Here is a 27,434-nt window from a genome sequence, read left to right as displayed (position 1 = left end):
GTAGCTCTGCGCCTGCCGCGTCCAGCCGTGCGGGGCTCTGCCGCACTGAGGCTGCCCACAGCTTGTTCTCCTCCCGAGAGCAACCTAACTCCTGCTCTCCACCATTCCCCCAGCTCCTCACTCCTGCTCCCCGGCACTCTCCTTTCAGTGATTTCAAACGGATAACAAGAAGGAGTAAGCTGGCGAGGCTTTAAGTGGACTTATATTTAAGTCCTCCCGCTTCCAGAGTCGAGTGGGCACGCCCGAGGCTGGAAAGCCCCTCTACTGCCTTTGCACCACAGGCAGCCGTTCGGCACTGCGCGCAGTTGCCTTGCCGCAGGCACCAACACTGAGGGGGCCCTTCCCCATCCCCTCAGGACAGGAGCGTCCCCCTGCGGTGGCCTGTCCGCGCCGCCACCGAGCCCCAAAGCAGCGCAGCGCGGACAACGCGACAGCGGTAGGGGCGGGTCGCCGGACGCACGCACGCACGCACGCACGCACGCACGTATGCACGCAGGCGTTGGCGCATGCGCGCGCGGCACGTGTCGGTGTGAGCATCATGGCGGAGCGGCGTCCCGTGCCCAGCGACCTGTTCCCCCATGTGCTCGCGTTCCTGCGCGAGAGCGGCTGCCAGAACGCCGCGCGCGCCTTCGCTAGGGAGGCGGCGGCGGTGAGCGGGGGGCGGGGAGCGGGGAGCGGGGAGGGGGCAGCGGGGAGCGGCGGGGAGGGGGGAGCGGGCGCTCGGGCTCATTGACCGACCCATTGAGTGATACTGGCTGACGCGACCTCTCTCGCTTTAGAAGGAGCAAGACCCCAACGCGGCCTCCCTCCTGGACATCTTCACCTACTGGCTGCAGTAAGTCCCCTCGGGATGCGGGTGCCCCTCTGCCCGGCCCGCGCCCCGCAGGGCCCCGCTCAGCCTTTCTGCCCGCAGGTCTCCAGCGGCCAAGAAGAGAAAGCTGGTCCCGAACGGCGCCCAGGCGAAGAGGAAGCCCTCCGCCAGCAGCAGCGACAGCTCCAGCGAGGAGGATGAGAAACCCCCGGCCAAAAAGCCAGGTAGGTTTGTGGGCGGCCCTAGTGCAGACCGGGGTTGCGTTTGGCATTGGCTTCTCACGTGCATTTAGAGCTCAACTTCAGTAGATCTTTTGAGATCTTTTAGCAGCTGTCAGAGATTCGGTTTGTATTGCCTGATCTTGGTTTTAGCAGGTCTTTTGCCCATAACATGAAAGATGCGTTCATTTTAGTTAAGGGTGATCTTTTTATCTTGTTATAATTCATGCGTAGCAGAGTTTGTGTCCCATAGAAGGCTTTGGCCATTCCAGAGAAATGCCAGGCATCCATATTCACCGGCTGCTTGTGTGAGGTTGCTACTCTTTTGTCTTTCAAGTTCATGTACTAATGCTATCGAAAAATACATCCCTGCACTGACTTCACTCACATGTGGTGAGCTGTATTTTTCCTTTTGATCTGCAACAATTCTTGTGTCTTTGTTAATCACTGTACACAGATTGTGTACACAAGATTTTGTGTGTTCAGTAGTTGATTTGTAGGAGGGAAGGAATAAATGAGGAGAGGGAGAGGCACAGAAAGAAAGTATGTCTTCAACTTAAGCCATCTTAAAGCTGAATTTGAACTTTGATCTGATTTTATTTGGTAAGGACAGCTGTAAAAATAACATGAGAGAAAACTATTTATTTTGCTCCACATTATTGAAAAGCAATCAGTAACCAGGAAGTAGATTTGGCTAAAACACGTTTAGGTGTCTGCACACTTAAGATGGCATTGCAGTGGCTCTCTTTGCAAACACCAGTCTGTACTTGTTCAGCAGGTTTCTTTAAGCTGGAAGGTGTGCAGACCCAGCTAATATTATCTCAGTTTGGAGGTTGCTCTTTCTTTGTGGACTGTCCTTTTTGGTGGTAGAAGTCTGCACTTAAATTTATGTGTGACAAAGATAAACCTAGAACTGGTTTTATGTTTTTGATTACCCATTTTGGAGCAATCTGCCATCCACTGCTCAAGAAACAAACTCAGTGTTATGAACTTCAGTCATGGTTTAATGCCCATAATATATTTTTTGCCCTGATACCCACAAGTGCAGGATATAGGTACATGAAAATTGTGAATTAACTTGTCATCACTGTATGCTGTCCGTTATTTGCAGCTAAAGCATCAGCTGTGCCCAAAGCAAAAGCTGTTCCTGCAGCCAAGATGGCAGAGAGCAGCAGTGAGGACTCCAGTGATGATTCAGACTCGGAGGAGGAGGAGAAGCCAGCAAAGGTTGGCTTTTCTTTCCAGCATCTTCAATGTGCATTTAACAGTGATGAATAATAGCAAATTCAACAGAATTGCATGTGAAGTTGGGCTCACTTGCCCTGAACTATGAAGTGCCCAGGCTGCTGCAGATACAATGCAAAAACACATTTCTGTACCGCCATTTGGATTGGCCACAATTAGTTTTTCATCCTGCAGCCGGTTTGTTTTGTATCCAAGTTCTGGTCATTGCTTTTATCCTAAGACTGCCAGGGCTTGCTTCCTTTCCAAAGAAAGATCTACTTAAAATTGCTATAAGTTTGATCTTTTTATATGTATGTGTGTTTATGTAAAAAGAGAATATTCTCTTTCCTTTTTATTGCTGCAGTTGTGGTCTTCAAGTGGGGGCAAGGAAGAATGATGTCAGGGGAAGAAGAGTGATAACATTGTACACTAGAGGAGAGCAGCTAGAGTTGCCCAGTTAGTATTTTCAGTCTTCAAGCTAGTGTGATCTGTAGAAGGAAGAGAAAAGTGCCAGCCTCAGAGCTGCCCTATTTTGAGCAGTCAGAATTGAAGACTAATGTGCAAAGGAGGCTTCCAATGCATTTCTGAGAGATTTCTAGAGCAAAGTGTTCTAGAGCAAATCCTGTTATCCGAGGATTTTCAGAACCCTGGCCACTTAGCAGAGCGGTGTTTTCAAATCTAGATGGTGGCCTCCGTGAAAGACAGCTGTTTCTACACTCTGTACGTGTCCATCTCAATAGCCTTGTCTTCTTTTCATGACTTTGAGGATTAATCAGATTTTCCTGCTGTTCTTTAGAAAGGTGCAAAACCTGTGGTGAAGCCAGCTGGAACCAAAATCCAGCCTCAGAAGAAAGCAGAGAGTTCTAGTTCTGACTCAAGCAGCTCGGATGAAGAAGCACCAAAGAAGCAACCACCAAAACCGGCAACACCTAAATCAGGTACCTGTTAAGGTGTATCATGAGTAAAGTGCAAAATCAAAAAAGCAGGGGAGGAGTGCTGGGGACTGTACCTACATGCAAAGACGTATGTATTAACACAGCAGTCTGAAAATCTGCTTTCACTGCCATTTGCACTCTAGTCTAATCTGTTCTGATATAGAAGTGTAGAACAGAATGCAAATAAAACATCTGGTCCTGAGCACCACATTGTTTGAATAACTGTTTATGTTTTGCTTTTACCATTGTCTTCCCCTCAAAAAGAAGGGAAGATCTTTACTGAGCCTTTAGTTTTGGAACTTCCCATGAGCTAGAAGACACAGTTTCCAGAAAGCTTTCTCTAAGGTTGCAGTAGGATAAGGCAACAGTTTTGCAGTACTACTTTGATCTGCTCTATAGGCTTCTGTGGTTCTTTTCTCTCTAAGATATTCACTGCTCAATGTGATTATCCCTCATCTACCATAGCATGTTTTGCAATCTCCCTTTTTACATCTCTCAAAAGGAAGCAAAGCTGCCCAGGCAACCACCAAAGTTGTCAATGGAAAAGCAGCAAGCAGTAGCAGCAGCAGCAGTGAAGATTCTGATGAGGAAAAGGCTGCACCAAAAAAGGTAAATTAGACGATGAAAAACTTCATAAACAGTGTACAGGTCTAGTAAGATTGGGTGTTACCATCTTGCAGGCACAGACTACACAGATGCTGTGCTTGACATGACTCTTAACCTGCTTCTCCTTCCTATCATACAGTGATATTATGTGTTCTAGCATCTCTCCATGTACTGCTTTTTTCCCTAATATCTCGTTACTGCTTTCGCTGCTCCTTCCTTTCCAGGAAGACATCTTGTTGTGTCATAACCATACTGTGTCTCCATTACATAAAGTCACTTTGGTCTGACTCTTTCATGTTTAGCTGTCTGTGAGTTTGAGTTTTTCACTAGCAAGTGTTTAAAAATGTTTCTTGCAACACAAAAATAATCATAGTTCTTTTTAATCATGTGGCAGCTGCTAAATTTCGATCAGTTCTCTGCCCTTTTGTCCAGAGGAGCTTTTCATTAGGGGTTCATGGAGCAGAAAATAGCAGAGGAGCTAGAAAGATAATGATGCTCATATGTTTCTTAAAATTTGCATTTGAGAATCTCTATTGATCTTTTTCCCTTTGTCTTGAGAATTTGCTCTTAAGTAACTTGTGGAATTAGACAAGATCCACATCCAGTTGTCTCCACAAGACTTCTGCAATTTCCTTTTTTAATGCACATTTCTTTTTATAAGGCTGTTCCTAAGAAAACACCTCTGCCAAAACCTGCAGCCACTCAAGCATGTCCAGGAAAAACCAAACGTGCCAAGAAAAGTTCCAGTAGTGAGGACTCATCCGACAGCTCAGATGATGAAAAGCCACCTGCAAAACAAAAGCCAAAGTCTGGTATGTAAAAAATACTACATAGGGTTTTTTTGTGAAGTGTCCAGGGCTGTTCAGTTGCAGTCCAGATGATGGGCTAAATGGGCTTCTGTTCAGTGTGACATAATGTCTTTAGGATTCCAGTAAAGAGCAGGTCTGAGTAGAGGGACAATCATCCAAGGTCAGTCTGACTCTAACCAGAAGATTTGAGAAGGCAATAAATGAAAACAATGAAAAGTTTACATATCTGGGGTTTTTTTTTTTTTTTTCTGAAAAAGTTTGCTGACAAGCTCCTGTTCTTCTAAAAGGGCAGAGAAAAATTCTGCAGAGATGGTTGGGTCAGCTGAGCCCCAAGAGGAGAGTTAGTAGAAACAAGGAGGTAGCAGTGGGGTGGGTATAATCTTTCAAATTATAAGCTAGTATAAGACAGTATTGGATTGTGGCTACAGGAAGAGAATAAATGGAAGTGAATGGCAGAAGTGCTTTATTCTAACTACAACAAACATCTTGTGCTGCTCACATTATCATGCAGGTATCTGAATGCTGTGTTTCTCTTCACAGGTCCGTACAATGCTGTACCACCTCCTCAGGGAACACAGACAAAGAAGGGCCTTGCTAAGGCTCCTGCAAAAAAGGCTGAGAGCAGTGACTCTTCAGACAGTAGTGATGAGGCAGAGCAGGTGCCCTCAAAGGCAGAAGCAGGTACGTTGTGAGGAGGAGAGTCTGCAGGAAAAGTACTTCATTGTGCCAGCAAGGTTTTTGCAAAGTCTTGACTTCCTTGAAAAAGCCATTTGTCTTTGCTCTGTGTTGCTGTTTGCTCTTCTAGAAGCTTCTGGTTAATTTGAAGGCATCCCAAACAGCACTGTGTACAGCTTGTGGATCTGAACTGTGGTCAGTTTGAATTTGCACATGCTGATTTGAAAAGTCATTGGGATCCAGTTTAGTGGGAATAAGCCAAGTTCTTGCATGGCTTCCATGGACTGGCTGAGTGGCTGGTGTACTGCGAATGGAGCTTTTTCACATCTGCTAAGTTTTGGATCTTGGGACAAAGGTTTGGTGCGGATGTGGCCTGTTACTTTTAAACTTGCTTTTGCAGGCAAAGCAGTAGTAGCTAAAACAGTCCCTGCCCCCCAGAAGAAAGTTGTGACTAGCAAGAAGGCTGAATCCAGTTCTGACAGTGACTCAGGTAATTCAAGAAATCAAGTTCTGATTCTTTTGTGTTAATGTTTTTACTGGTCAGGTTGCTCACCGTGGTGTATCTAAGAGCCTTAGTGTATGAGCTTAAAAGCTTCAGAGTCTCCATGGCTAGCAAGATGTGAAATTGAAGACCAGCAATCCACTATTCAGGGTGGAGTGTGACCATGAGACAATCATAGGCAAGTGCAGAGAAGTCCCCATATGGCTGGATGGAGAGGGCAGGCAGTTGTGGATTTGGTTTCTCACAGAAGTTGAATGGCTAAACTCCTCTAGAGCATCTGTGTCCTGAGGTTTTTGGGGTTTGTTATTCCATTATGTTTGGAGAAGTTTCTGAAATAAAAATGTAATCACTATATATGAAGTTTAAAATAGACTTAGAGGATGCCTGCCTTCTCCTAAAGTGACCCTAGAAATGGGAGTAGTGTACTTTGTCTCTCCTGTCGACCAGGGTTTGAGATTTGGTATTTCCCATGTAGGTTCCCTATGTGCTACAATTTCCCTGTGAGTTCAAGATGCTCCTGTAGCATCTCAGGTGCCATGGCAGGGACTGAGTGGCAGCTGCCAGTCTGTCTGCAGACAGCAAGCCCTAGCACTAGCTTCTGTGACGCTCCAGTGAGTGTCAGCAGTTCTGTGTTTTCTGGGTCTGTTACCTAGTTTCTCTCAAAATTGTCACATTTTTGATTGCTATTACTAAAGTGTTCAGAAATACTGGATTAGAACAGGTTTAGGATTCCAGATTCATGTTGCACAATGCCAAGGTGTATTTGTACTTAAGAGTCTCGATTTTCAAACTGCTACTCTTTCATCTGGTAGAGGAAGTAGCTAAAATGAGATACTGTGCTGTTGCTGCCTCACTTTGTATACTCTGTCAATTTTATCTCTTAATTTTTTGTATGGTTTTTTTTTTATCCTTACCACATAGATTCTTTTTTCAATGTTTCTTCTCCCCAAGTTTGATGATACTGGTACTTTCTCTAAAGTTCTTTATTCAGTACCTCTTGTACATTATTCTCCAAATATTTATTTCCTTGTGCATGCATTAGTGAAGAACTTAAGCTGTTTGTTTCCACTTTCTCCCCACAAAGAGGATGCATGGAAAAATGAATGCTGTCCCCTGACCGTTCAAGTGTTCATCAGATGCTTGCCAGTTCCTAGTGGCGTAGCCTTGAGCCATTTTGCTTTTTATTTACCCATAAATTACCTACATGTTACCACTAAAGTAACTTGGCACGTGAAGCCTAATAACTTGAAGAACATTTTTTTGGTTTTTTTAGATTCTAGCTCTGAAGATGATAAAAAGAAAGTAGGGAATAAGCCCCCTGCTAAACAACCTGTGATAAAGAATACTTCCAAACCAGCAAAAGTAGTTGTCAAGCCTGGACAAGCAAAGAAAGACTCCAGTTCTTCCTCAGACAGCTCAGGTATTGGGGTGGGAGAGAAGGAGAATTTCTATGTGCATGTTGTTCTTGTTCAGACCTTTCTGTTTCTAGGCAGGGTCTGAGGGTGCGGCTGGACAGGAATACCCATTGCAGTGTTGTTTCAAGCAAATGATGAAGTATACTGTGTATCAACACTGAATCTGAATGTTCCTTGTGTTAAAGGAACGGGGCTTAGTCTTGATTGCTCGTTTTCTTTCCATTCTAGATTCTGATAGTTCTGACAAGAAAGCAGCTCCTGTGAAGCCCACAGCTAAAGCAGCAACCCCTGCAGCAAAGAAGTCACCAGCTGCTACAAAGAAAGCACAGAGTAGTTCTGATTCAGATAGCAGCTCCAGCAGTTCTGAGGATGAGAAGAAGAAGAAAGGCCCTCCAGCTAAACCAGCTGGCAAAGTGGCTAAGCCACTGTCCAAGACTTCTACTGCAGCTCCCAAAGCAGACACATCTGACTCTGATAGCTCAGACAGTGAAGAAGAAAAGCCAGCAGGGAAACCAGCCTCAAAATCTGCAGGGGCAGCAAAAATAACTGTGGGGAAGAAAGCAGCTGCTTCTAGTAGTAGCAGCAGCTCATCAGACAGTTCCAGTGAAGAGGATGGGAAGCCCAAAAAGGCAGTGAAGGGGATGCAGAATGGTTCTAAAGCCACTGCCTCCACAGAGAAAGCAAAAGCATCTGCAGTAGCTGCAAACAACATGAAGTCTAAGGCAGCTGGTGGCAGCAGTAGTAGCAGTGAAAGTAGCTCTGAAGAAGAGACTGGAAAAGTCAACGGAGGTATTAGCAACAGTCTGGGAAGTGGGTCTGTCAGGCAGTTACTGAGCTAAGCATGGATGGCAGACTTTCTGAAACAATACTCATTCTAATCTCTCTGTGTTGATAGATTGTGCCATTGGTGCAGTAGTAAGAGGGAAGGGCTAGTTTTGAATTTGGTGGGATCTTTCTGTCTGTATTGCATAGCTGCTGGCAGTGAAATTTGTGGTAATGTGAAGTATGTTTCTGTAGTTGTTGCCAGTTGCCATCTGTGCATGAACAGGATTTAGTGACAGCAAAGCAGACTGCTGGAGGACCTTGTCTGTGTGGAGTGGGACACCACAGTTAATGCCCTGGTATACAGTCTCAATCTTTAACCCTCCAGGAGGAGAACAGCTAGTGATGCACTAGTGATATGTGCAAGTGCATATGGTATGAATCCAAAATCTGGCAAATTTCGACCAACAGAACTCTCTCAAGTATGCAAAATCATTCATATAGAGCTACCCTAGTGCATAAAATATTATCCATTAGGATAGGATGGGGAAGTCCTTGCTGACTCAGAATTTGTTAGTGTCTGGTACAGCAGTCTGTTTTCTGGGTGAGGTGATGCAGGCACCAGTTGTCACACCTATGTCAACATTGGGTTTGCTCTCTGAGAAACAGAAGCTATTGCTTTTCCCAATGCTGTCTTTAAAGTTCTGCTGCTGTTCTAACAGGCACAATTGGCAAGAAACATAAGAGAGAAGATGTTCAGGAGCTGGAAACGCCACACAGTAAAAAAGCAAAGATCAAAGCCAAAACACCACACACTGTTCCCAAGGTGAAACGGGTGAGTGGGGGTGGACTGTGGCTCCTGGCTGAAGAGGCATCTCTGCCTTCTGAACAAGTAGGCTGGTTTGGGGTTTGTTCTGGGTCGGTGGGCCCACAGGATTCTTTGTATTTTTACTGTCTCCTTAAGCACTTTAACCTTGTCTGGAGAACCGTATTATTCTGGCCAAAGCTGATTGGATATACTTGCACAGGAGCACTCCTGAGGCTGCCTGATCTATAGCAGGGAAAGAATGATGAATCTGAGAAACACTCTAAGATTAAGGTGATGTGAACAGGGTTCTGTATTTGCAGGGCAAGGAAGGAGGTTGTTACTAAAGGAACATGGTGTTTGTATGTGGTTTCTGCATCTCATTTTCTGTTTCAACAGGCCTCCTCTCCATTCCGCCGCGTAAGGCAAGAAGAGATTGAGGTGGATGCCCGTGTGGCCGATAACTCATTTGAAGCAAAGGTAGGGGGGCTAGGTGGTGCCAGAGTGGTAACAATTGGTCTCCAAGTACATGTCTGCAGAGCAGCCTCGGTGTGCTTCTGGGGAGTGGTTTTGGTGGGAACTTCTTCCACCAGGAGGCGCATGGGAGAGTGGTACCAGCTCCTGTGTGAGTGTACTGGTGTGAAGTGTAAAGCATTGCCTTCACTCTCTTCGGTACTGACTCGAATTCCTTTTTCTCCCCCTCCATCCCTCACAGAAAGGAGCAGCTGGTGACTGGGGTGAGAAAGCTAACAACATCCTGAAATACACTAAAGGCAAATCTTTCCGTCATGAGAAAACAAAGAAAAAACGAGGCAGCTACCGTGGGGGCACCATATCAACCCAAGTCAATTCTGTCAAGTTCGAAAGTGACTGAGAATATTGGAGTTCATAAACCATCTGCTCACCAGAACATCTTGGATGGGCATATGGGCATTATGGATGTCAAGCCTGCCTGGAATGCTACCTCCCCTAGCCCCTTGTGGGGCAGGCAGCTCCAGTGTAGAGATGTGGGAGAATGGTTGGATGTTTCCCTGTGTTATTTCTAATTTTGTTTTAGTCTCCTAATTTGAAACCATCCTTAAGCTGGTGTTGTTGGCACCACTAGGGTGACCGCAAAGACATATTTTCTACAGTCTTATTTTAAAAGGCTGGCAGTGATTTTTACTTTGTTTCCTGCCCATCTAGTAGAAGAAAGAGAAATCATTGCCCTGTATTTTAACCTCCCATTTATTTTTCAGCCAGTTTAACTCTCATACCTTTAAAAAGGCAAGTATTGTCACTTGCTTCTGACTAGTTACTGTAAGAACAACAGCTGATTTGAGCACTCTGGCTGTAATCCCCAGCCCCACCTGACATTTCAAGTTTACCCTTGTAGCATCACAGGGTTTCTTTTCTGTTTTTTGTGGTTTCACCTTGCAATAAATACCTACTTTCCTCTTCCTTGCACTCCTGTGGAGGCCACTAACTAAAGTACTTGGAAAAGCAGTCTCTAAATATGGTTTAGTAATTGAATAACAGTATTGATTGCAGTTGCAAGGTGGGGGCTGTTGTCAGAAAGACCAGGGTCTGTAGTACTGCTGTGGCATTCTTGATAACACTTCCATTAGTGTAGCTGGAGAGTGAAGTTGTGCAGAAACTTGACTGCATGGGGGCTGTGAAGTTTCACTTGGTGGGATGGAAGAAGGAGACTGGGGAGATAGAGGCTTCTTAGCAAAAGGCAGAGGTGGATAAGCAGTGTTTTTATTTCAGAGGCTCTGGCTGCAGTGTGGCATTACTCCTTGTTCTGTCTGAACATAAAATGTGCCAGCTTACATTTACTGCCAGCAGTGTGAGCTGCAGCTTGTTAGGAGTCAAGATGAATGTATCATTAATGCCTTAAATTTCTTTTCGGAGTTGAATCATTTCACTTGTCTTTGAGCTGTTTTCCACCTGTTAAATCCCTTTTTAGAAGTAAAATGCCCATTTCCCCCTAGCACTGAGGCAAACCCTGGTGCTATAATCAAAGTACCAGCTACAAGTGTATGTTCAGTATGGGGAGCCACAAAGAAGTTGAGAAACTTGCAGCCCAAACTGAGATTTCATGAGCAACTGCCAGTATCATGGTGTACTGAGAGGTGGGCTTGCACTCAGTTGTGTCACTGCTTCCTTACTTAGGTGCAGCTTGCATCTGGTAGAAAATATGCCCACAAATACTTTGCCCTCTGTTAGGTGGGTTAAGTTAACTAGTTTGAGGGGCAGTAGGGTTGGGCCCATAAGCCAATGTGAGTCAAATAGTGGTAGTGCATGTTTGGGAAATGGAGTAGTGGGCTGTGAGATATGTTTACCCCATGTGATGAAACTGCCAGCCACTGAGAGTTAGTGCAGGACCTGATTTCCATGTTTCCATTCCCTCCCCAAAGGGTGCCAATGAGAAGAGCCTTGTTACAGGAAGCTGTGTTTGTGTGCAAAGCAGTGTCATCTAATTGAGGGTTGGATGAGACTTGATGAACCACCCCCATGTACATGAGTGGCAACTTTTTCCAGTGAGCAGTTTTCAGGACTTCTCCCCTGGCTTGCACAATCACTGAGGCCTGGATTCAAGGCTACAGTGCAGAGGGGCCCAGAAGACCATGGTTATTACAAGAAAGTAAAGGTTAGAGGCCAAAGGAAGGTGGGAAGAGTATTTTCTGCATGGAGATTTGAACATCGTCTTGTAATTTGCCCTTTTTTTCTGTTTATCAGGAACTTATATTTGAAACTCTTTAAAATACTTTTACGCTTTGAAGTTTTTAAAAAAGCCTATAAAATGTGAGAATTTCATGTGTCAGAAAATAAAGATTGCTGCCTTTGTAGTCTGAGTGGATCTGGTAGTTAAAGATATGGAATAGTGGGTGGGAAAAGGTAGTGTACCAGTGCTTGGGGGTAACAGCACTGTCTGTATATCTGTCTACAACTACTTCTTGTCATCTTACATGATTGTGGATGTGTAACAGACCTTCAGAAGTGAAAGGTGGCCTGTGCAGCTGGCTGGTGAGTGACTGAGAAATCTGGGTAAGATGCTAGAAGCTTGTATCAAAAACTGAGGCTGCCCTTCCCTTCAGAATATCTCATTAGGTCTCCTCAAATACTGCTGCCAAATCAGCTATATGGCAGTTAGCCATATAAGCACCAGCATAGAGGAAGAAGAAAGAATAGGCATAACTGAAAAACCTTCTATAGATTAACTTTAAAATAACTGATTTGTGTGTCCCCTTAGATTTCTTCCTCTATCTGTGCAAGGAGAAGAAACTCTCTGATAGGTAGGGCCTCATCGAGCTCTTTGAGTGCTGAAAAGCTCAATTTTACCCCTTGCACTATGGTTCTCTGGAAAGGGTGGGATGATCCTCTTGTGTGCATTGGACTCTGTTGCTCAGTGGCCAACACTGCCATAGTGTTCCATCTTGAATGTGATGCTGCAGGAGATGTAATGTCTAAAATATCGGCACAGGATGCAAAGAATCATTAGCCTTGCTGGAGATCAGCTCCTGACTGAGCAAGTGCAACAAGTGTTGGGGTGGGAAATGCTTTGTGAGACTGGCATGCTTGTGGCACGCTTGACACTCCTGGGAAAACCCGGTCCTCTCACAGCATTTTGCAGTTGCTAGACATACTTAGCCTACATCTCTGCTTTACTGCTGTCCTGGTGTAGAGGCCTTTTTTCCCTGTGCAACAGTGGTGCAGTTACAGCTGTTGTTGGTGCTGGAACTGGACCAACAAGACGTCCCCCTCTGGTGTATGCTGGAGCACTGTCCCTCACATCCCCATTCCCTTGTGCACCATCTTTTCCCTTTTGCTGTCCTGACTATCACACACTATGTGTGTTCCTATTTCCCTCCTCTCAAGGGGGTTCTGGCCCTGGGGGTGTCCGGGCAGCGCTCACTGGAGAGATGCCCTGATTGCGCTCAGACGCACTGGCCGGGCCGCAGGCACAAGCTGCAGCTGATGGACGCTGCCCCGCTGCCTGTGGACCTGCCGGGGCAGCAGGCGCGGCTCTCTGTGCCCACCCCACGCTCTCTGGGCCCCGCCTTCACGCCAGAGCCCCGGGCACGGCTCGGCTCGGCTCTGCCCGGGGTGCGGCCCGTGGGCCGGGGCTGCGCAGCCCGGCCCCACCTGCGCCTGCCGGCTTGAAAGGGGAAGGCGGGCGGGTGGCGGCCGCATCCCTCCCTTCCTCTCTCTCTCTTCCCTCCCACTTCCCGCACCGCCGCGCCTCTCACTCGGGCCGCGCTCGGCCGGGACTCGCTGCAGGTGGGTGCCGGCACCGTGGCGGAGGGGCGGGGCGGGCGGCCCGGGAGGAGCCGGCTCGGCAGCAGCCGCGGCCGGTGCTTCTCGGCCCGTCCCACCGGCGAGGCTTCTCGGCTCCGCAGCGGCGGTGCTGTGCCGCTGCCGGTCGCCGTGTTCTGCCCGGCTGCCGTGCAAGGAGGGTCCTTTCGCCCTGCGGCGTGGCGGCGTCGGTGGGATGCGCGGGCGGGGGCTCAGGGTGACCGCGGGCGGGGGCTGCCAGCTGCGCTCCGGGTGAGCGCCGTAGGGCTGGACTGGTGGCACCTGAGCACTGCGCGGCCGGAGAGACGGGGACAGGGACTCGATCTGAATTCCCAGCTGTCAGCCTGGTCCCGGCTCTGGCCCGGAAGCGTGTGTGCAGCCTGGCTTGCTCCAGAGAGGCTGCTGTCGGGCGCGAGTTCAGCATCTGCTTCAATGCGCAGGACCAGAGCCTTGGCACACGGACACGCGTTCAGAGCGCTTTTGTGTAACTTGCTTCATCTTCCTTTAGAAGATTACATCTCAGGAGTATCTTCCATCTCCTGTTCTGCCTCTTCTTCCTGTGCAACCCTCTTCAACCCCTGTTTACGGCAGCTCAGCCAAGTCTCATTCCTCTGGCGTGCTCAGAGCCAAGAAGCTCTTTGGTTTGGTTGTGGATTTCTTTTACATGAGGGCGTCAATTGTTTCATTGAAGATAAGACTCACCCCTAGCTTCTCTACTCTTGTAACTCTGTCAAATGTGATCAGACTTGTCTGTCAGGACTTTATCAGTCCCCACAGCTTTCTACACAAGATTTCACAACCTTCTGGGGTGTTTAATAACTTTTCTTTAAACGTGGTGCTTCTCTGCAGAAAGAAGCCAAAATGACAAGGCAATAAATAGGAAGATTCTTTTCTTGCCCATTCCTCTTGACTGCTTCTCTACGGTTTGGTGCACTTGTATCTTCCCAGTTTTCTCTGTAGTCTGAAGAGCTTATTTAACTTGAGTGTCACACAAACACAATTTCTTCTGAAGACCATATAATACTCTGCCCTGTCATGCGCTCTCACTTTGAGGTCTATGGCTCACATGACTATTTGGAAATGGCCCCAAGCTGTTCTCTTTCATCCAGGGATAACAAATAATGTTCTAACTTGCTTCCACACTGCAGACCTCAGACCACTCACAAGTGGCACAGTCTCACATCAGCTGCTTTTGTCTTACAATCGTGTTGTAAGCGAGAGGAAGAGGCTGTCTGGAAGAACTTGTTATTGCAGAGCATGCTGGTGTCACAAAGCATCTCTGTTCCTGTCAGAAGACCTGAAGCCTGTGGAGATTGAATGGGGGAAATCTCACTTACTACCTAGATAGATTTAATGTATGATGAGAGGCCACGTGGGGAAGCGGATGTGTTGTGTCTGACACCATCCCCCCAGCTCAAGGTCTTGAATATACCTGTAGTCTCAAATACTGAGACAAGCTGAGATCCAGATCTTTATTTCTTTTCTCAGTTGTTATGGACCAGTATTTCCTTTAGTGCCATGGTTCCCTGGCTGTGATCTATCATCTGGCAACCTCCTGCTAGACCACAGATTCCCACCTTGCCTGTAGAACTTCCTCCATATAACTCTAATGAGACAGGAAGGATGCTGAAGATGATCCAAAGTGCCGAAAGTTATGAATTGTTTGGGGACTACATCAATCTTTGTCCAAAACAGATAAACCAGAGCACTTCTGGTGTTTTGTGGCAGCAGTAGCACCAATGTGGTGAAAAGTATAAATAATTCTGATGCTGACCTAATGTGATTTTTCCCTTTGGTCCTTTGGGGATCTTGATTTCTTTCATTCTGCGTGCTTTGTGTGCTTCTAGTAGGCTGCCATGAATACGTAGAAAGAAAAATGCTAGAAAGGTTTGTTATTTTGAGCAGACCATCTGTGTTCTATTCAGTATTTGTGCAAATAATATTTAAAAAACCCCTCAGGGTTGTAGACTGCCAGGGGATGCTTTTATCTGAAGGGTTTTTTTTACTTTATCCTTGTTTTCTATACTAAAATACTAATGCTAGTACTTGTGTACTGCGATGTTAGTATATTATAGTGCTAATGTTAATGCTTTAGTGTTAGTGTAATTTACCTAGGTCGCTCTGATTAAGTCAGTGTGTGATAAACCAAAACCAGAGTGCAGAAGCCCACCAAGCACTGAGCTGGATATGATTGATGGTTTAACTTCCCTGTTTCAACCTATGCTTTGCTTGCTTTGTACAGTATTGTATCCTCTAAGTTTTTACTGGGATTCTACTGGGCAGCCCCTGCTTGTAGTGCAACATCCTCCTGCAGTGATAAAGTTGCTCTTGGAGCTGCATACCTGGCTGCTTTCACAGAGTCTTAGCTTCCCTAAATTAGCTGCAGCTAGGCTGGCTGTCATCAGCGTGATAGTAGCAGATGGTCCTGGTTTTTCTGGAGCATACCCGACAGAACAGGTGAACTTCAATATCTTGATCCAAGAAGAGTTTAGAGCATCCAGGTGAAGTTATCTTTTGCTTTTGGTTTTCAATTACTTCTGTTGCTTTATTAACTCCTGAGAAGTTTGCAGTGAAAGCATTTCTTACTGTGTGCAAGAGCTGCATAGAGACTAGGATGCAGGAGGGGAAATAATTCAGTACCACGTATATGGGCTTCCAGGTCCCGGACAGGAACTAAGTAATTCAAAAAAGTGAGGGAGAGATATAAATAGCAGTCCTTTCATTTGAGCCTGTTCATAACCCATTCTTTGTGGGTTCTTTGCCTAGACTGCTAGCTGTCAGAGGTTTTAGTACTTCAGCCCAATAAAAGGCACCTGAGTTAAATCAGAGCTGTAGCTGTTCAGTTATTTCACTTAAGTTGATTGGTGTAATTTTTCATCAATACCAAAGCCACACCCTGTCAAACATGTTAAACAGGGCAAAATCGTGGGACAAATTTCAGCCCAGTAGGAGGTTTCTCAGGGGCCTTTCAGAGGGCTGTGCTCTCTCTGCCCCCTTTCTGCTGCCTCACTTCTCAGCATCAATGCATTGCTGTGGCTGTGAAAGCAATTAGCAGTGGAAGGTGGACAGGAGTGTAGGGTAGGGGGGGATGCTGCTGCTTGCAATGACTGTCTCGCTTTCCCAGGTCCTGCTGTTACTGAGGTGCCTGCTCTGCCCTGAATGCTGCAGCAGTGAAACTTAAAACGTTTGTGGCATGGGCTTTCCCCACCCTTCCCTTGAACCCTTACTCTGAATGCCAGTGTTAATTGTGGTGTTAGGGGCATTGCTCTCTGTAAATCAGCCAGCTGGCATGGCTCTGCCGAGCACTTATCATGAAAACAGGGGAGGGTCTGTTCTCTCTTTACAAGCCTTCCCCTTGCAGTGGCAGGGTTATTTTTGGAGTATTTATGTGATGTAGCTACTAGGACTTCCTACCACAAACAAGGAGATGACTCTGTCTACTCTGCTCTCAGGCCTAGTGTGGGATCTCTCATTTACTTTTTGTCATTTACTGGATTTTGCACCTCTGACAAGTCAAAAGTTGTGAATTTACCTTCCCAGAGAATCACATTCCCATGCCCAGGTGTTTGAAGGTTTCTGTTGAAGACTACCTGCCTGCAGTAGCTGAGCTCCCATAGCCAGAGAATGGGGCCGAGCCTGTGCTGCACTGCTCATAGCAGCTGCGCAGGCTGGAAGATCCTGCTGCAGAGCTCATGGAGCAGCTTTTTTTGTGTAGTGTTAGTAAGAGATAAACCAGCAAGGTGAGCAGGTAGATTTTGAGCCTTCCCTCAACTGGAGCATTTAGCCCTTGTCTAGGTCTGGGACTTCCTTGCCCTTTGCTATCAATCTGAGAGTGCAACAATGCCTAGTTGCTGAACAATGGACAGAGAGCCCTGTGTGGCCTTTTTGCTGGTAGTTAGCCATCATTATATCCCAATAGCACTAAAAATCAGGGATATGTCTGGTGTATCCAGCACAGCTCTAGGGCTGGAGCTATGACCAGGGTACCTCTCTGGGCATGGACAGAGCAGAGATTATCTCTGGTGGTATTGAGCTGAAGTAGGAAAAAAGGTCTCTTCCTGCAGCCTGGCATCCTCTCACCTCTCAGCAAGATTTACAGCCTCCCTTGCTACTTGCGCAGGGAGAAGAGATTCCTGAGCCAGCACCTTTAGGGATTGCTCCTGATTTTGGAAGAGATGAAACCACCAAGAGCAGTTTTCAAGTCTCACTGTGTCAGCATCTGTTCCTGACTCGAGGGCTAAGATTGCCAGCTTGTCATTTGGATTTTGGTAGTCCCCAGAGGGTCCTGGCTGAGCTGAGGGTCTCAGCAATGTCTGGCACATAGGTCCATGGCAGAATACAGTCCTTGCTGAAGATGGGTGATAATTTTTTTCTTTAAATAACTATACCTTTGCCTGGACCATTTCTTCATCTTGTACTTGTTGCCCAATGAGAAAACACCCTACCCCGCATATAAAACCTCTTCTACTCTTCTTGGCATGCTTGTGTGCATGTATGACCCACTAAGTGCCCCAGGACAAGCCTGTGCCTGTTTCTGTCCTTAACTCCCTGTCATACCAGAGGAGATCAGGAGTATGTGGCTGTCATTCTTCCCTTGCTTCCTGAAAACAGCATGTGCTCCTGGATCTGCTGTGAATGTCATATCCAAATGCTTTACCTTCCCTGGTGTTAAGTTCTCTTTGGGCGTCTCAAGTAATCTGAGTACTAGACCAGCTTTGTGGGCTGTAGCTCTATTGTAACCAACACATTGTCACAGGCCAGCCTGTTTGCTGTTATTAGGGAGGTAGGATGCTGGGCAGATCCTTACTTTCCTTGCAGAGCTTATGCTTTCTTCTCTCCTGCCCATCACCTTTGTCTACATTCTTATGGAGCTCTTGTTCTGTGGGTTCAACTACCCTCTTGGTATCTGTTAGCTTTTCTTGTGTTTCTTATCACTCGCGCAGGCACAGCCACACAGTTGACACAGGGTGGGAATGGTGGGCGACCAAGCACTAGTAGGAATTGCCTTTGAAACAGGGGAGGGTTCCAACCAGCAGCTGCTGTGCTTCTTTCTCATGTCCTACCCCCACATGGGACAAGAAAGCAATGGAGGAAGAATAGGGCAGTTTTACTCTCTCGTGTCTGCACCTTTATGTGCTTAGTTTGGCTGGAGAGAGATCTGCTGAGGGTAGTCTGAAGACTGTATTTAGCAGAATCTTGTCCTACTTTCTTTCCCACCTCTTAATTGATCAAGCACTAGGGGAGGGGCTGTTAGAAAATCTTTTACCAAATTCTACTCCACTGCATCCCTGCAGCCCCACCAGGGCTTAGTGTGTGGGGGCCACCCAAAATCCACTTCTACTTGTTCCCATTGTAACTTCTTCCTCTTCCCACTGCTGCTTCCTAGCATGTCTGAACTGGGTTCTCAGAAAACCACTCTGCTTCTGACTATTCCCAAATAATTATCACATAATTCTTCTCCCAAAATAATGCTAGGTGTGGGTGAGGTGCGTTCGCTTCCAGTGATGTAGCAACATCCCTTACACAACAGAAATCTTGGGTGTTTCACTAAACTGAAGAGGGGATGACGGTTTTAGGAGTGTGACTAAGGGGCGTCAGTGTGCCACAGGTGTTGCATGTTATCTCTGAGATTGCTTTCTGGGTTTGCCTTCTTCTAGTGGATGGGTATCCTCGCATCTGCTTTCCCTTCCCAGCCCTTTCCACAGAGCCTCCCATGACTGATCCATACTGGAGCAGCTCTGTCCAGACTGTTCCTGTTCTCTCTGGGACTGTGGTTCCTCTCAGTGGGTCCTGCTGTGACGTGGACTTGCTCCTGCCCCGTTTGTGCTGAGCAGGATGCTTGCCAGCCATGTGAGGGCCAAAGCCACAGCACACCTCTTGGCATTTCCACCAAGCTCTGCAGGCCTCCCTCCGAGCTTGCACAGACATCAAGGGCTTATAGAGAACCAGCTGTTCTGGCTGGACAGAAATAAAAATAAAATCCAGCTGAGCTGGTTCTGTAGCGGTAAACAGGGACTGAGCAGCAAGTGTCCCTGCTGGTGCTGTGACCCAGCATAGCTTCTCCAGCCACTCACCCTCGGTAACTCTCTGCAGTCAGTCTGCTAGTTTTTGAGCCTTAGGAGCACAGAGAAGAGGTTTTCTGTAAAACTCCCCTGATATCTGACTGGTTGTTGCAGTATTTTTGTGGGTTTGTTTCTGCTTTGGTTTTGTTTAGGTCAAGGCAGAGTAGATGGGGATGGATGTTTCCCGGTGAAGAACTCCAGACTGCTCTGGTTTCCCAGCTCATGAGTCCTGGCTTGCAGCTACAATCGCAACTGTTAGTTGCTGAGTGCATGGCAGAGATATTGCATTAATGGCATGTTTGTCTCCTTGCAGTGATGAAGATGATGAAGGTGCTACCATGCCCTGCTGCTCTTCTTTTCCTAGTGACTGCATTCACTGTGGAGCCATCTCACTGTGCCAAGGTGCTGATCATGCCCACCATAGTCTTTGACAGCCACTTGCGAGTCTTCATGCGGGTGGCAGAGGCACTGACTGACCGGGGCCATGATCCTGTGCTGCTCCTTCATGAAGGTCGGGATGTGGAAACCTCCCTGCCTGGCTTCCGTGTGCAGAGGTACTGGGGTACCTTCAGCACAGAGAGTGCAGATGCCTGGGTGCAGGAGAAGATCAAGCGTGTCTTTCAAGGGAAGATGACCTCTCTGGAAGTGTTTTCATTTTTGGAGAAGTACCTGGAAAACTGTGACCTAGTACTGGGAAATTCTACCCTTCTGCAAAAACTCCAGTGGGAGCACTTTGACCTGCTTTTGGTGGACCCAAATGAGATGTGTGGATTTATCCTGGCCCACATCCTACACGTCAAATATGCTGTGATTTCCACTGGTTTCTGGTTCCCAGCAGAGATTGGTGCCACCTCTCCCATTGCCTATGTCCCTGAATTCAACTCCCTGATGACAGACAGAATGGGCTTTTTTGGTAGGACTTGGAATCTCCTAGTCTACATAATCACTCGTGTGGCTACAAAACTTGTCATCCTGCCCAAGTTCGAACGTCTCATGGAGAAGCATAGGGTGGAGCCCAAGACATCCATGTTGGACCTTGTTCATGGAACTAGTCTTTTCTTCCTCTGTAATGATGTGGTGTTGGACTTTCCCCGTCCAACGCTCCCCCATGTCATTTTCACAGGGGGAATCCTCGCTGAGCCTGCAAAGCCCCTTCCAGTGGTAAGTGCAAGCAAGCTTTGATCTATGATTGCACATCAACTGGGGAAGCTACTTAGTACAGATCTTCTTTGGAAGAACCTTGTCAAAGTTCTGAAGCCCCACGTGTCTGGAAAGCTGCTGTGTTTTGGTGCTTGTGGCTGCATTGGTGAGACACAGAACACTGAAGGCTGTCGGGCTGCAGAGAGGATGTAGAATTAAGTGGTCCACTCTGAAGTGGGATTTGACCTCACTGTCCATGTAAAATGGTGTGTGGAATTCCTAAGATGGAAGTTGTTGCCCCTGGCACTTGATAATGAATAGTTTGTTTGTTCCTATGCTAAAGTGGAAATCGGAAGAACAATTAATCTTCCTTGTTTCATCACTGATATGTTAATCCAGAATTTCCTCCTTCACCCTATTTATCACAGAGCATTTCTGCCCTTGAGCTTGTAGTCTTAAGAAACCACAGGGGAGAGCTATTCTTATTCCTTCATTAAATTCAGTGCAGAATCCCAAAATGGAGAAAACTGAAGGGTAGAATCCTCTTTTTCTCAAGGTTCAGTCCTGAAAACTCCTCTTGAGGCTTCCTCCAGCCTGTGCTTCACTAATCCCAGGAATAAATTCAGAGGGGACAAGCTCCTAGAGCCTCTGGCTGAAGACAGTATTGGAACAGAGTAGAGCTTGTCTTACCACTTTTACAATCATTGAGGGGAAATAAACCCGGATAATAAAACTTGGGCAGTCAAGATGTCCTGGTGTCCTGACTAAGGGTCAGAAATGAAGATAAGATTTTAACTTTCAAATTATTGGAGGCCTGTCAAGATCTCTGACGGCAAATTTAACTGATGCTGTGGATGCCAATTTTTTCAGTTCAAAACTGAGATCAGGGGCCTTAAGAAGAAGCTCTCCAGATGTGTCTGACTGCACATGAGCCTTGCCCACGTGGCATGGCCTGCAGGTAATGAAACGCACGTAGGGTGCTCCGAAAGCTGTGTCAGAGGGTGGCTGCCTCACAGAGCTCTTGCAAAACTCTGGCTTGGTCCAACCTGGCCACGTACACACCTGCCTTATAAAGAAGGGAGTTGTTTGCTAGAGCATTACTCATGTGCTTCACAGCTTCCAGAACAGATCCCAGGGCACCTAAGGAAAGAATGATGGAGATAAGCCCAGAGCCCTGCAGTAGGTGGTGGCTGTCATGCTAGCAGGTAGGCATGTCTGTGTCCACATGATGGGATGCCAGCAGAAGAGAGGGCCTCTGTAGATCTATGTGTACCTTAAAGAAAGAATGTCCCATTTGAAACCTAGTTGTTTATTTCCTCCTATTTTAAACACTATGATTTTGATTGCTTCTAATTAGGACTTGGTTAAATATAGATATGTATTTGAGAGAAAGTGAGAACATTTGGTGGTCAACCATACTTCCCTGGCAACTTCAATGCGTTTCTGACAGTTAAATGTTATGGCCCAATTGTAATGGATAACATAGTCATCTGGTTTAGGAGTCGTTGTACTTCTATTTAAAAAAGGAAAACCAGCACTTTCTCTTCTGTAGCAGTTTCAGTGATTGCACTGCTCAAAGGATGTGAAACTCAAAAGAATGGACAAAGCAAAATATCTCTCTTGTATGCTTTTTGATTCTTGGACTGTTTTAGGGCATTCTAAGCATTTCTGAAAAGATAGACTTGAGTCTCTGAAGCATTCAACAAAGGAGAAATATCCCCGGAGAGTAACACTAAGATGTGTAATTCTTTTGTACTCAGATCCCCTAACTTCTAGACTACAATTAATAGTCTGAATTAATCACTTTCATTTTGTCTTTTAATAATGGGATTTTTAAAACGAAAAAAATTAATTAATTCAGATTTTTTTAAATTCTCCTACATGATTGTTTTAGGAAGTATCTATATTCAAAGATAGACTTTTATTGAACATCTCTAAAATGCTCCTTATTGGGATACATGAGAAATTTGAAGCAGGACAGAATTCATGATGAGAAACAGACTCAATCAGGCTGGCATAAGAGGAAATAGTCCTTGTTTTCTTCACAGCAGCTGTGGTTGCTGATTTCTTCTCCCTACTACCTTCTGGCTTTGGTTAAAAAAAGTACAGACTCTCTTCAGATACAGACCTGTTTATGTGGCATTACAGGTAGCCTCTAAATGAAGAACAAAAAACTGTGGGTTTTACTTGATCTGTAGCTATCTTTCTGTCCAGAGATCAAAAACTAAATCTGCTGTCTGCAAGTAGCTATCAAGGATAGGTAAACTCTCCTGTCAAGATGGCAAGACTTTCTGCCACCTCCAGAAGCCTCTGACATTGGAGAGTTTGTAGGAACTCTCCAGGAAGTTGTTCCTGACTGTGTGATGTTTTGTGTCTTGTATCAGCCTACATCTAGAGACCCTGACAGGCCTCCTGACTTAGTAGTAATGGAAAAATAGCCTTCCTCTTTTTACTCCAAATTCCTTCTCTGCTCTGGTTGTTCCTCTGTGATGCCCCTTTGTTTCCAGAACCTTTCTTGTCATAGAGTAATTGTGTTACCTCCAGTGCAGGAGATAATGCTATGAAATGCAGGTTTTGGACACCTCCCTGCTAACTACCAAGACCAGCAAGTGCTCAAGTAATTTTTCCCTGGCTGGGTGCAAAAATCACAGTGGTTTTAGAGTTCATTGTGTGGTAAAAACCATGTAGCTTGCTCTGGGTTGATTTGGCTTCATCTTCTCTGTGGCCAGCTTTCTACTGACAGAGGCAAGAGTGGGAAGGGCCTTTCTGCAACAATACTTCAAGGCAGCTTTGTGTGTTTTGCCCACAGGGTCTGCGTCTCTGGGTGGAAGCAGCAGAGGCGGGTGTCGTTGTTGTCTCCTTTGGCATTGGGATCCGAGCTCTTCCAAGGGATTTGGTGGAGAAGATGGCTGGTGCATTTGCTCGCCTCCCACAAAGGGTGGTGTGGAGGTGAAAAGGGAGTGGGACTCATTTTCACTTGAGTTGGACAAAAAACAATGTTGAGGGGTGATTCATTTCAAATCATGGAATCTGCTTTCTGTCTCTTGATCTGATTGAATTTATTATTGTTCTCTGTGTGTTTCTCTTCTCCTTTTTTTCCTTCCTCTGTCTCCTCCCACAGATATTTTGGTCAGAAGCCAAGAAACCTGGGTGAGAATACACTGATGATGGGGTGGCTGCCCCAGAATGACCTGCTAGGTAAGGCTGGGTTCTGTGTATGTGTGTGACACTAGCAACACCCCTGGATTTTAGCCCAAACCACAGCAAAGGCATATAAGGTTAGCAGCACCTGTGTGAATCCAAGTCTGTAGTTTCTTATGTGTCTGAACTGTACAAAACATGATCCTCGCCTAACACCTGCTCGAAGCTGCTTGGCTCCTATCTCGCTTCTCCTCCGGGCTCTACTCAGCAATTTTGGGCTGCCAAAAGCCAGATGTATTCCCAAAGAGTAGCATCCTCTCTGCTCACCATTGCCTGTTTTTCCCTGGATGTACATTAACATTGTGTGTCGAGGAACCCCTGGGTAGTCCTATTGCAACATGGAAGGCACTGACTTGCTACTATTTCTTTACCTGCAGGCCACCCCAACGTGAAAGCTTTTGTCAGCCACTGTGGGATGAATGGTGTATTTGAGGCAATTTATCATGGTGTGCCAGTGGTGGGATTTCCTTTCTATGGGGACCAGTTTGACATCATGACCAGAGTGCAGGCAAAAGGCATGGGTATCCTCATGGACTGGAGCAGAGTAAAAGAAGAGGAGCTTTACCAGGCTGTCATCACAGTCATCTCTGACCCCAGGTGAGGCATCTGGAAGCATCAAGCTCTTCCTTGCTGCAAAGAGTGTGTAGGGACGAGTGTGTCAAAAAGTGACCTTCTGTCACTCATATACTCTGCTTTTTGCTAGAACTGAAGGAGGAACAGAAAAGTGGCACAGGGCTCCTGTTTTCTAATGGGACATGTGCAACTGCTGGTTTTTGAAATGCTCTCTGAGAGCTTGATTTTTAAAATATTTTGTATTTCTTACCTATTAAGAGGTGTTGCAATTTGGTACCTGCAAGGGTTTGGCCACTCATTAAGTGTGTAATTTTAGCTTCATGCTGGGTGAGGTGTTAGAGTGCAAACTTCCCTCAGAAAGTACCATACACATGAACTCACTGAACAGGTACTTGCAAGCCAAACTCTCAGTGTTGTTAACAAAACACAAAGTAAAATACACTCTGGCTTGTCCCTTCATGGCTGGCAAGTGCCATCAGAGTGCCTTTCAGAAGAAAAATCAAAGAAATTTGCCCCTCTCTCAAGGTATTTTTGGGACTTTAAAGCATCACTAGATGTCTCAGGCCAATTCTCAGGTATGAAGTTTCTGTCAAAAGGTAAATGTCTTGTCATCTTCCCTTGCAGCTACAAAAAAGCAGCCCAGCACATCTCAGCTCTGCACCTGGACAGACCAATGCACGCTCTCAACAGGACAGTGTATTGGCTGGAGTACATCCTTCGGCACGATGGGGCACCCTACCTTCGCCCGGCTGTCTATGACCTCTCCCTCTATGAGTACTTCTGCCTGGACATACTGGCTCTTCTCTTGCTGTGTCTGGCTGGTATTGGATTTGTTCTCTACAAATCTGTGGTGTGGTGCAGAAGGAAGGGGGCCAGCCCTGTGTATCAGAATGGTAATTGCATGAAAGGCCACTTCACAGATGAGAAAAAACTGCAGTAGTGGCGTGTTCCAGGGCATATCCCATCACTGTGAAATGAACTGCTGCTGTGCCAAGAAATGTATGGCATGTGGGCATGGAGAGAGGTGGAAGATCCGCAGGTCTGGATGAGAAGAGAGTGGGGAGGGAGGAGTATTGCAAAGGCCTGTGTCTACACCTCTGTGTACAGCACCTGTGGGTGGGGGGGTGAATTCAGGCGTGGGTGGGAGCACTTGGCCAGGATGCTGGGAATGGGGCATAGGTAGGTAGATTTCCAGGGAGGAGTGCAAGTTGTTCCCTTTGTATTGCACATTGGTTTAGATGCTGGTGTTGCTCTTCTGGCTTTTTGGATCATGGAGGTTCTGGAGGTAGGAACAGCATTTCATGTGCAGCAGGCACTATTTCTCCTCTGCCTTGTTATTAAGAGCCCCAGGAGTCAGGATACATTTATGTGCAGATGAGAACCTGAAGCAGAGCTGTGGACAAGGGCACAGAAAGTATCATCTGCAAGAGAGAAAAATTGGTCTGTTTTAAGTTCTGTGGATAAATACTGTTCTTCCTGTTTCAGTCAACACTCTACAATCCTGTTTGTGTTTGAGCTAAATTATTATTTTTAAAATAAACTTATATTCTTTCTCCTGTGTAGCAGTTCTCTGGTCTTGGTTTAATGTGAACCTGGGATTCTTGTAACAGGAAATTATTCAATCAAGGTTAAAGTCCTTTTTCCTTCTTATTACTGCTTCTATGGTCTCCACATACCTCCACCAGCAGTTTTTTGGCCTTTCTGCATACTTTCATGCAGTGCCTTTCCTCTTCTGCCTTCATGTGGCACACACCCATGCCCATAGCATCTCCAAATCTGTGATGAAAGAAAAACCTGCAACAGATGCAAGTGCCAGGACCACAGGATCAACAGTCAATAGCTCAGAGAGCTGGTCATAGGCAATAAGCCATATACCACATTTATAGAAGCAGCAAGCTCTGCTCATTTCAGTGTGAACAGGCACTACTGTTGCCCCACTTGGGCCATGGTATGGAGTGATATCCAATGTAGTTTTACTCACCCTGGACTCTAAGGCAAACTTAAGTGGGGTGCAGTTGCACAACCTGCCCACAGAGCTGTCCGATGGTCCTACTGCCAGTGCCCCACACTGAGGTTCAAGGGCTCTACTCCATGCTCCCACTGGGGCCACTGCAGTGCTGGCAGGAGATGAAGAGTAACTGCACTGCCACAGCTGCCCTTGCTGGTGGTTTCTAGGCTTTGCTTTTGCTTGCTGTTCCATGAGGGTTTTTTCCCAGACGAAAGATATGTTTCTACTGCAACCTGTGAAATAATAGTTTGACTGGGCTCCTGGGCTGCTCTAGGTTGAGATAATGCCTGGCTCTGACTTGGGGGCTCTTATGAGGCCAGGCAGCACTGTCTTCCCTCTGCAACCCTCAGCTTGCAGATAAGCTAAGGTGCAGGTGACTTTGGATGACACATCAACTGTGCTCTGTAGCAGCACTTTGTGGCTTCATGCCCTCTGAGCTGAGGATGGACCCTCATAAACCCTAATGGCAGGAAAATATCAGAGCAAGGTGCTAGGACATATTAGGGGGAAAATGGATATTGTAGATAAGTAACAGGAATACTGTCTGCCCAGCAGCTTTCTGTCTACATGTTGAAATTAAGAGATTGATGAGATTTGAGGGTTTTTTTAGGTATAAAATATATTGCCACAAATTTTCAGCTTTCCTGTCTGTTTCCAGTTGCACCATAGTGACCTTGTTGTCATCTCCTAGCAGATGAGTTTGGACAAGGGGGTGGAGGTGGGGCATTTTGTCATCTCTGAGGTGGAAGAAAGAGATCATTACTGCTGCCTACGCAAGAGTTTGGATGTTCAGATTAGGCTGAATATAGCAAGAGAATATTGGCAAGCTTATGGCTTGGTGACAACAGTGGATTGTTTTGAACTTGAAGAAAAAAGACAGAGAGGACAAACACACCATGTTTGCATGGTGCACCAACACAGGCACCACAGCCTGATGAGGATAGAGACCTACACATTGCTTTGTTTGCAAGCAAAAGAGCAGACAGAAATATTTGCAACCCAAGAGCCAGTGTGGGCTAACGAAAATGTGACACTATTTTCCTATGCTTCCTCCTTGCTAGTCACAATTTCAGAAAGTTCAAGCAAGAAACACATGCAGCATTAGCAGGTTGTCTCCTATCAGATATGCTCTTAACTTCTTGAACTTCTCATGGCTGCTTTCATTCCCAAAGGTATTGCAGAGTTAGGAAGCCTATTCAGAGAGTCAAGATATATGTAGTCAATTAAAAAATAATTCCACAATTTGGTGACAACTCTTTCTACTGGAGTAAAGCACTAACCTGGGCAAGGACCCTGTGAGTAAGAAGTGGACATTCAAAAAGCACCCATGAAGTAAAGAGACTTCCCTAGGAAAAGCCGTGTACTGGCTTAGAAACTGTCAGGAGCCATTCTATAAGTTATAAGGTGATT

The 27,434-nt window shown here is 46.2% G+C and overlaps 2 protein-coding genes across 4 annotated transcripts; both read left to right on the top strand.

The window, feature by feature from the left end:
• Nucleotides 1–528: 528 nt before the first annotated feature.
• Nucleotides 529–11,593, top strand: NOLC1 (nucleolar and coiled-body phosphoprotein 1). 3 transcript variants are annotated; one of them, XM_066323962.1, is made up of 14 exons: nt 529–649; nt 780–835; nt 914–1,035; nt 2,141–2,256; nt 3,050–3,191; nt 3,691–3,797; nt 4,456–4,606; nt 5,144–5,284; nt 5,679–5,768; nt 7,054–7,200; nt 7,424–7,984; nt 8,680–8,792; nt 9,162–9,242; nt 9,478–11,593. In XM_066323962.1, exons 1-14 carry the CDS (start codon nt 539–541, stop codon nt 9,634–9,636), a joined length of 2,097 nt encoding a protein of 698 aa, XP_066180059.1. In that variant the 5' UTR covers nt 529–538; the 3' UTR covers nt 9,637–11,593. The 3 variants fall into 3 exon arrangements, with proteins under 3 accessions (XP_066180059.1, XP_066180056.1, XP_066180058.1); XM_066323959.1 differs by having other exon boundaries at nt 8,680–8,849; XM_066323961.1 differs by having other exon boundaries at nt 7,424–8,005.
• A 1,281-nt stretch (nt 11,594–12,874) lies between these two features.
• LOC136364540 (2-hydroxyacylsphingosine 1-beta-galactosyltransferase-like) lies at nt 12,875–25,145 on the top strand. The gene is made up of 6 exons (XM_066324503.1): nt 12,875–13,025; nt 19,416–20,263; nt 23,052–23,191; nt 23,364–23,440; nt 23,821–24,040; nt 24,641–25,145. Exons 2-6 carry the CDS (start codon nt 19,418–19,420, stop codon nt 24,954–24,956), a joined length of 1,599 nt encoding a protein of 532 aa, XP_066180600.1. The 5' UTR covers nt 12,875–13,025; nt 19,416–19,417; the 3' UTR covers nt 24,957–25,145.
• The last annotated feature ends 2,289 nt before the right edge of the window (nt 25,146–27,434 follow it).

This window comes from Sylvia atricapilla, chromosome 8 (genome assembly GCF_009819655.1).
Source record: "Sylvia atricapilla isolate bSylAtr1 chromosome 8, bSylAtr1.pri, whole genome shotgun sequence".
Lineage (NCBI taxonomy): Eukaryota > Metazoa > Chordata > Aves > Passeriformes > Sylviidae > Sylvia > Sylvia atricapilla.
The sequence above is the reverse complement of the archived record's forward strand: the minus strand, read 5'-3'. Positions and strand labels throughout refer to the sequence as shown.

Bases quoted from the DNA above. Each gene is read 5' to 3' on its own strand.
- NOLC1 (XM_066323959.1), top strand. From the start codon at position 539: ATGGCGGAGCGGCGTCCCGTGCCCAGCGACCTGTTCCCCCATGTGCTC. The intron at 836-913 runs GTAAGTCCCCTC...TTCTGCCCGCAG, and splicing joins ATCTTCACCTACTGGCTGCA to GTCTCCAGCGGCCAAGAAGA. The intron at 4,607-5,143 runs GTATGTAAAAAA...TTCTCTTCACAG, and splicing joins AAAACAAAAGCCAAAGTCTG to GTCCGTACAATGCTGTACCA.
- LOC136364540 (XM_066324503.1), top strand. From the start codon at position 19,418: ATGAAGATGATGAAGGTGCTACCATGCCCTGCTGCTCTTCTTTTCCTA. The intron at 20,264-23,051 runs GTAAGTGCAAGC...TTTTGCCCACAG, and splicing joins CTGCAAAGCCCCTTCCAGTG to GGTCTGCGTCTCTGGGTGGA. The intron at 23,192-23,363 runs GTGAAAAGGGAG...CTCCTCCCACAG, and splicing joins CCACAAAGGGTGGTGTGGAG to ATATTTTGGTCAGAAGCCAA.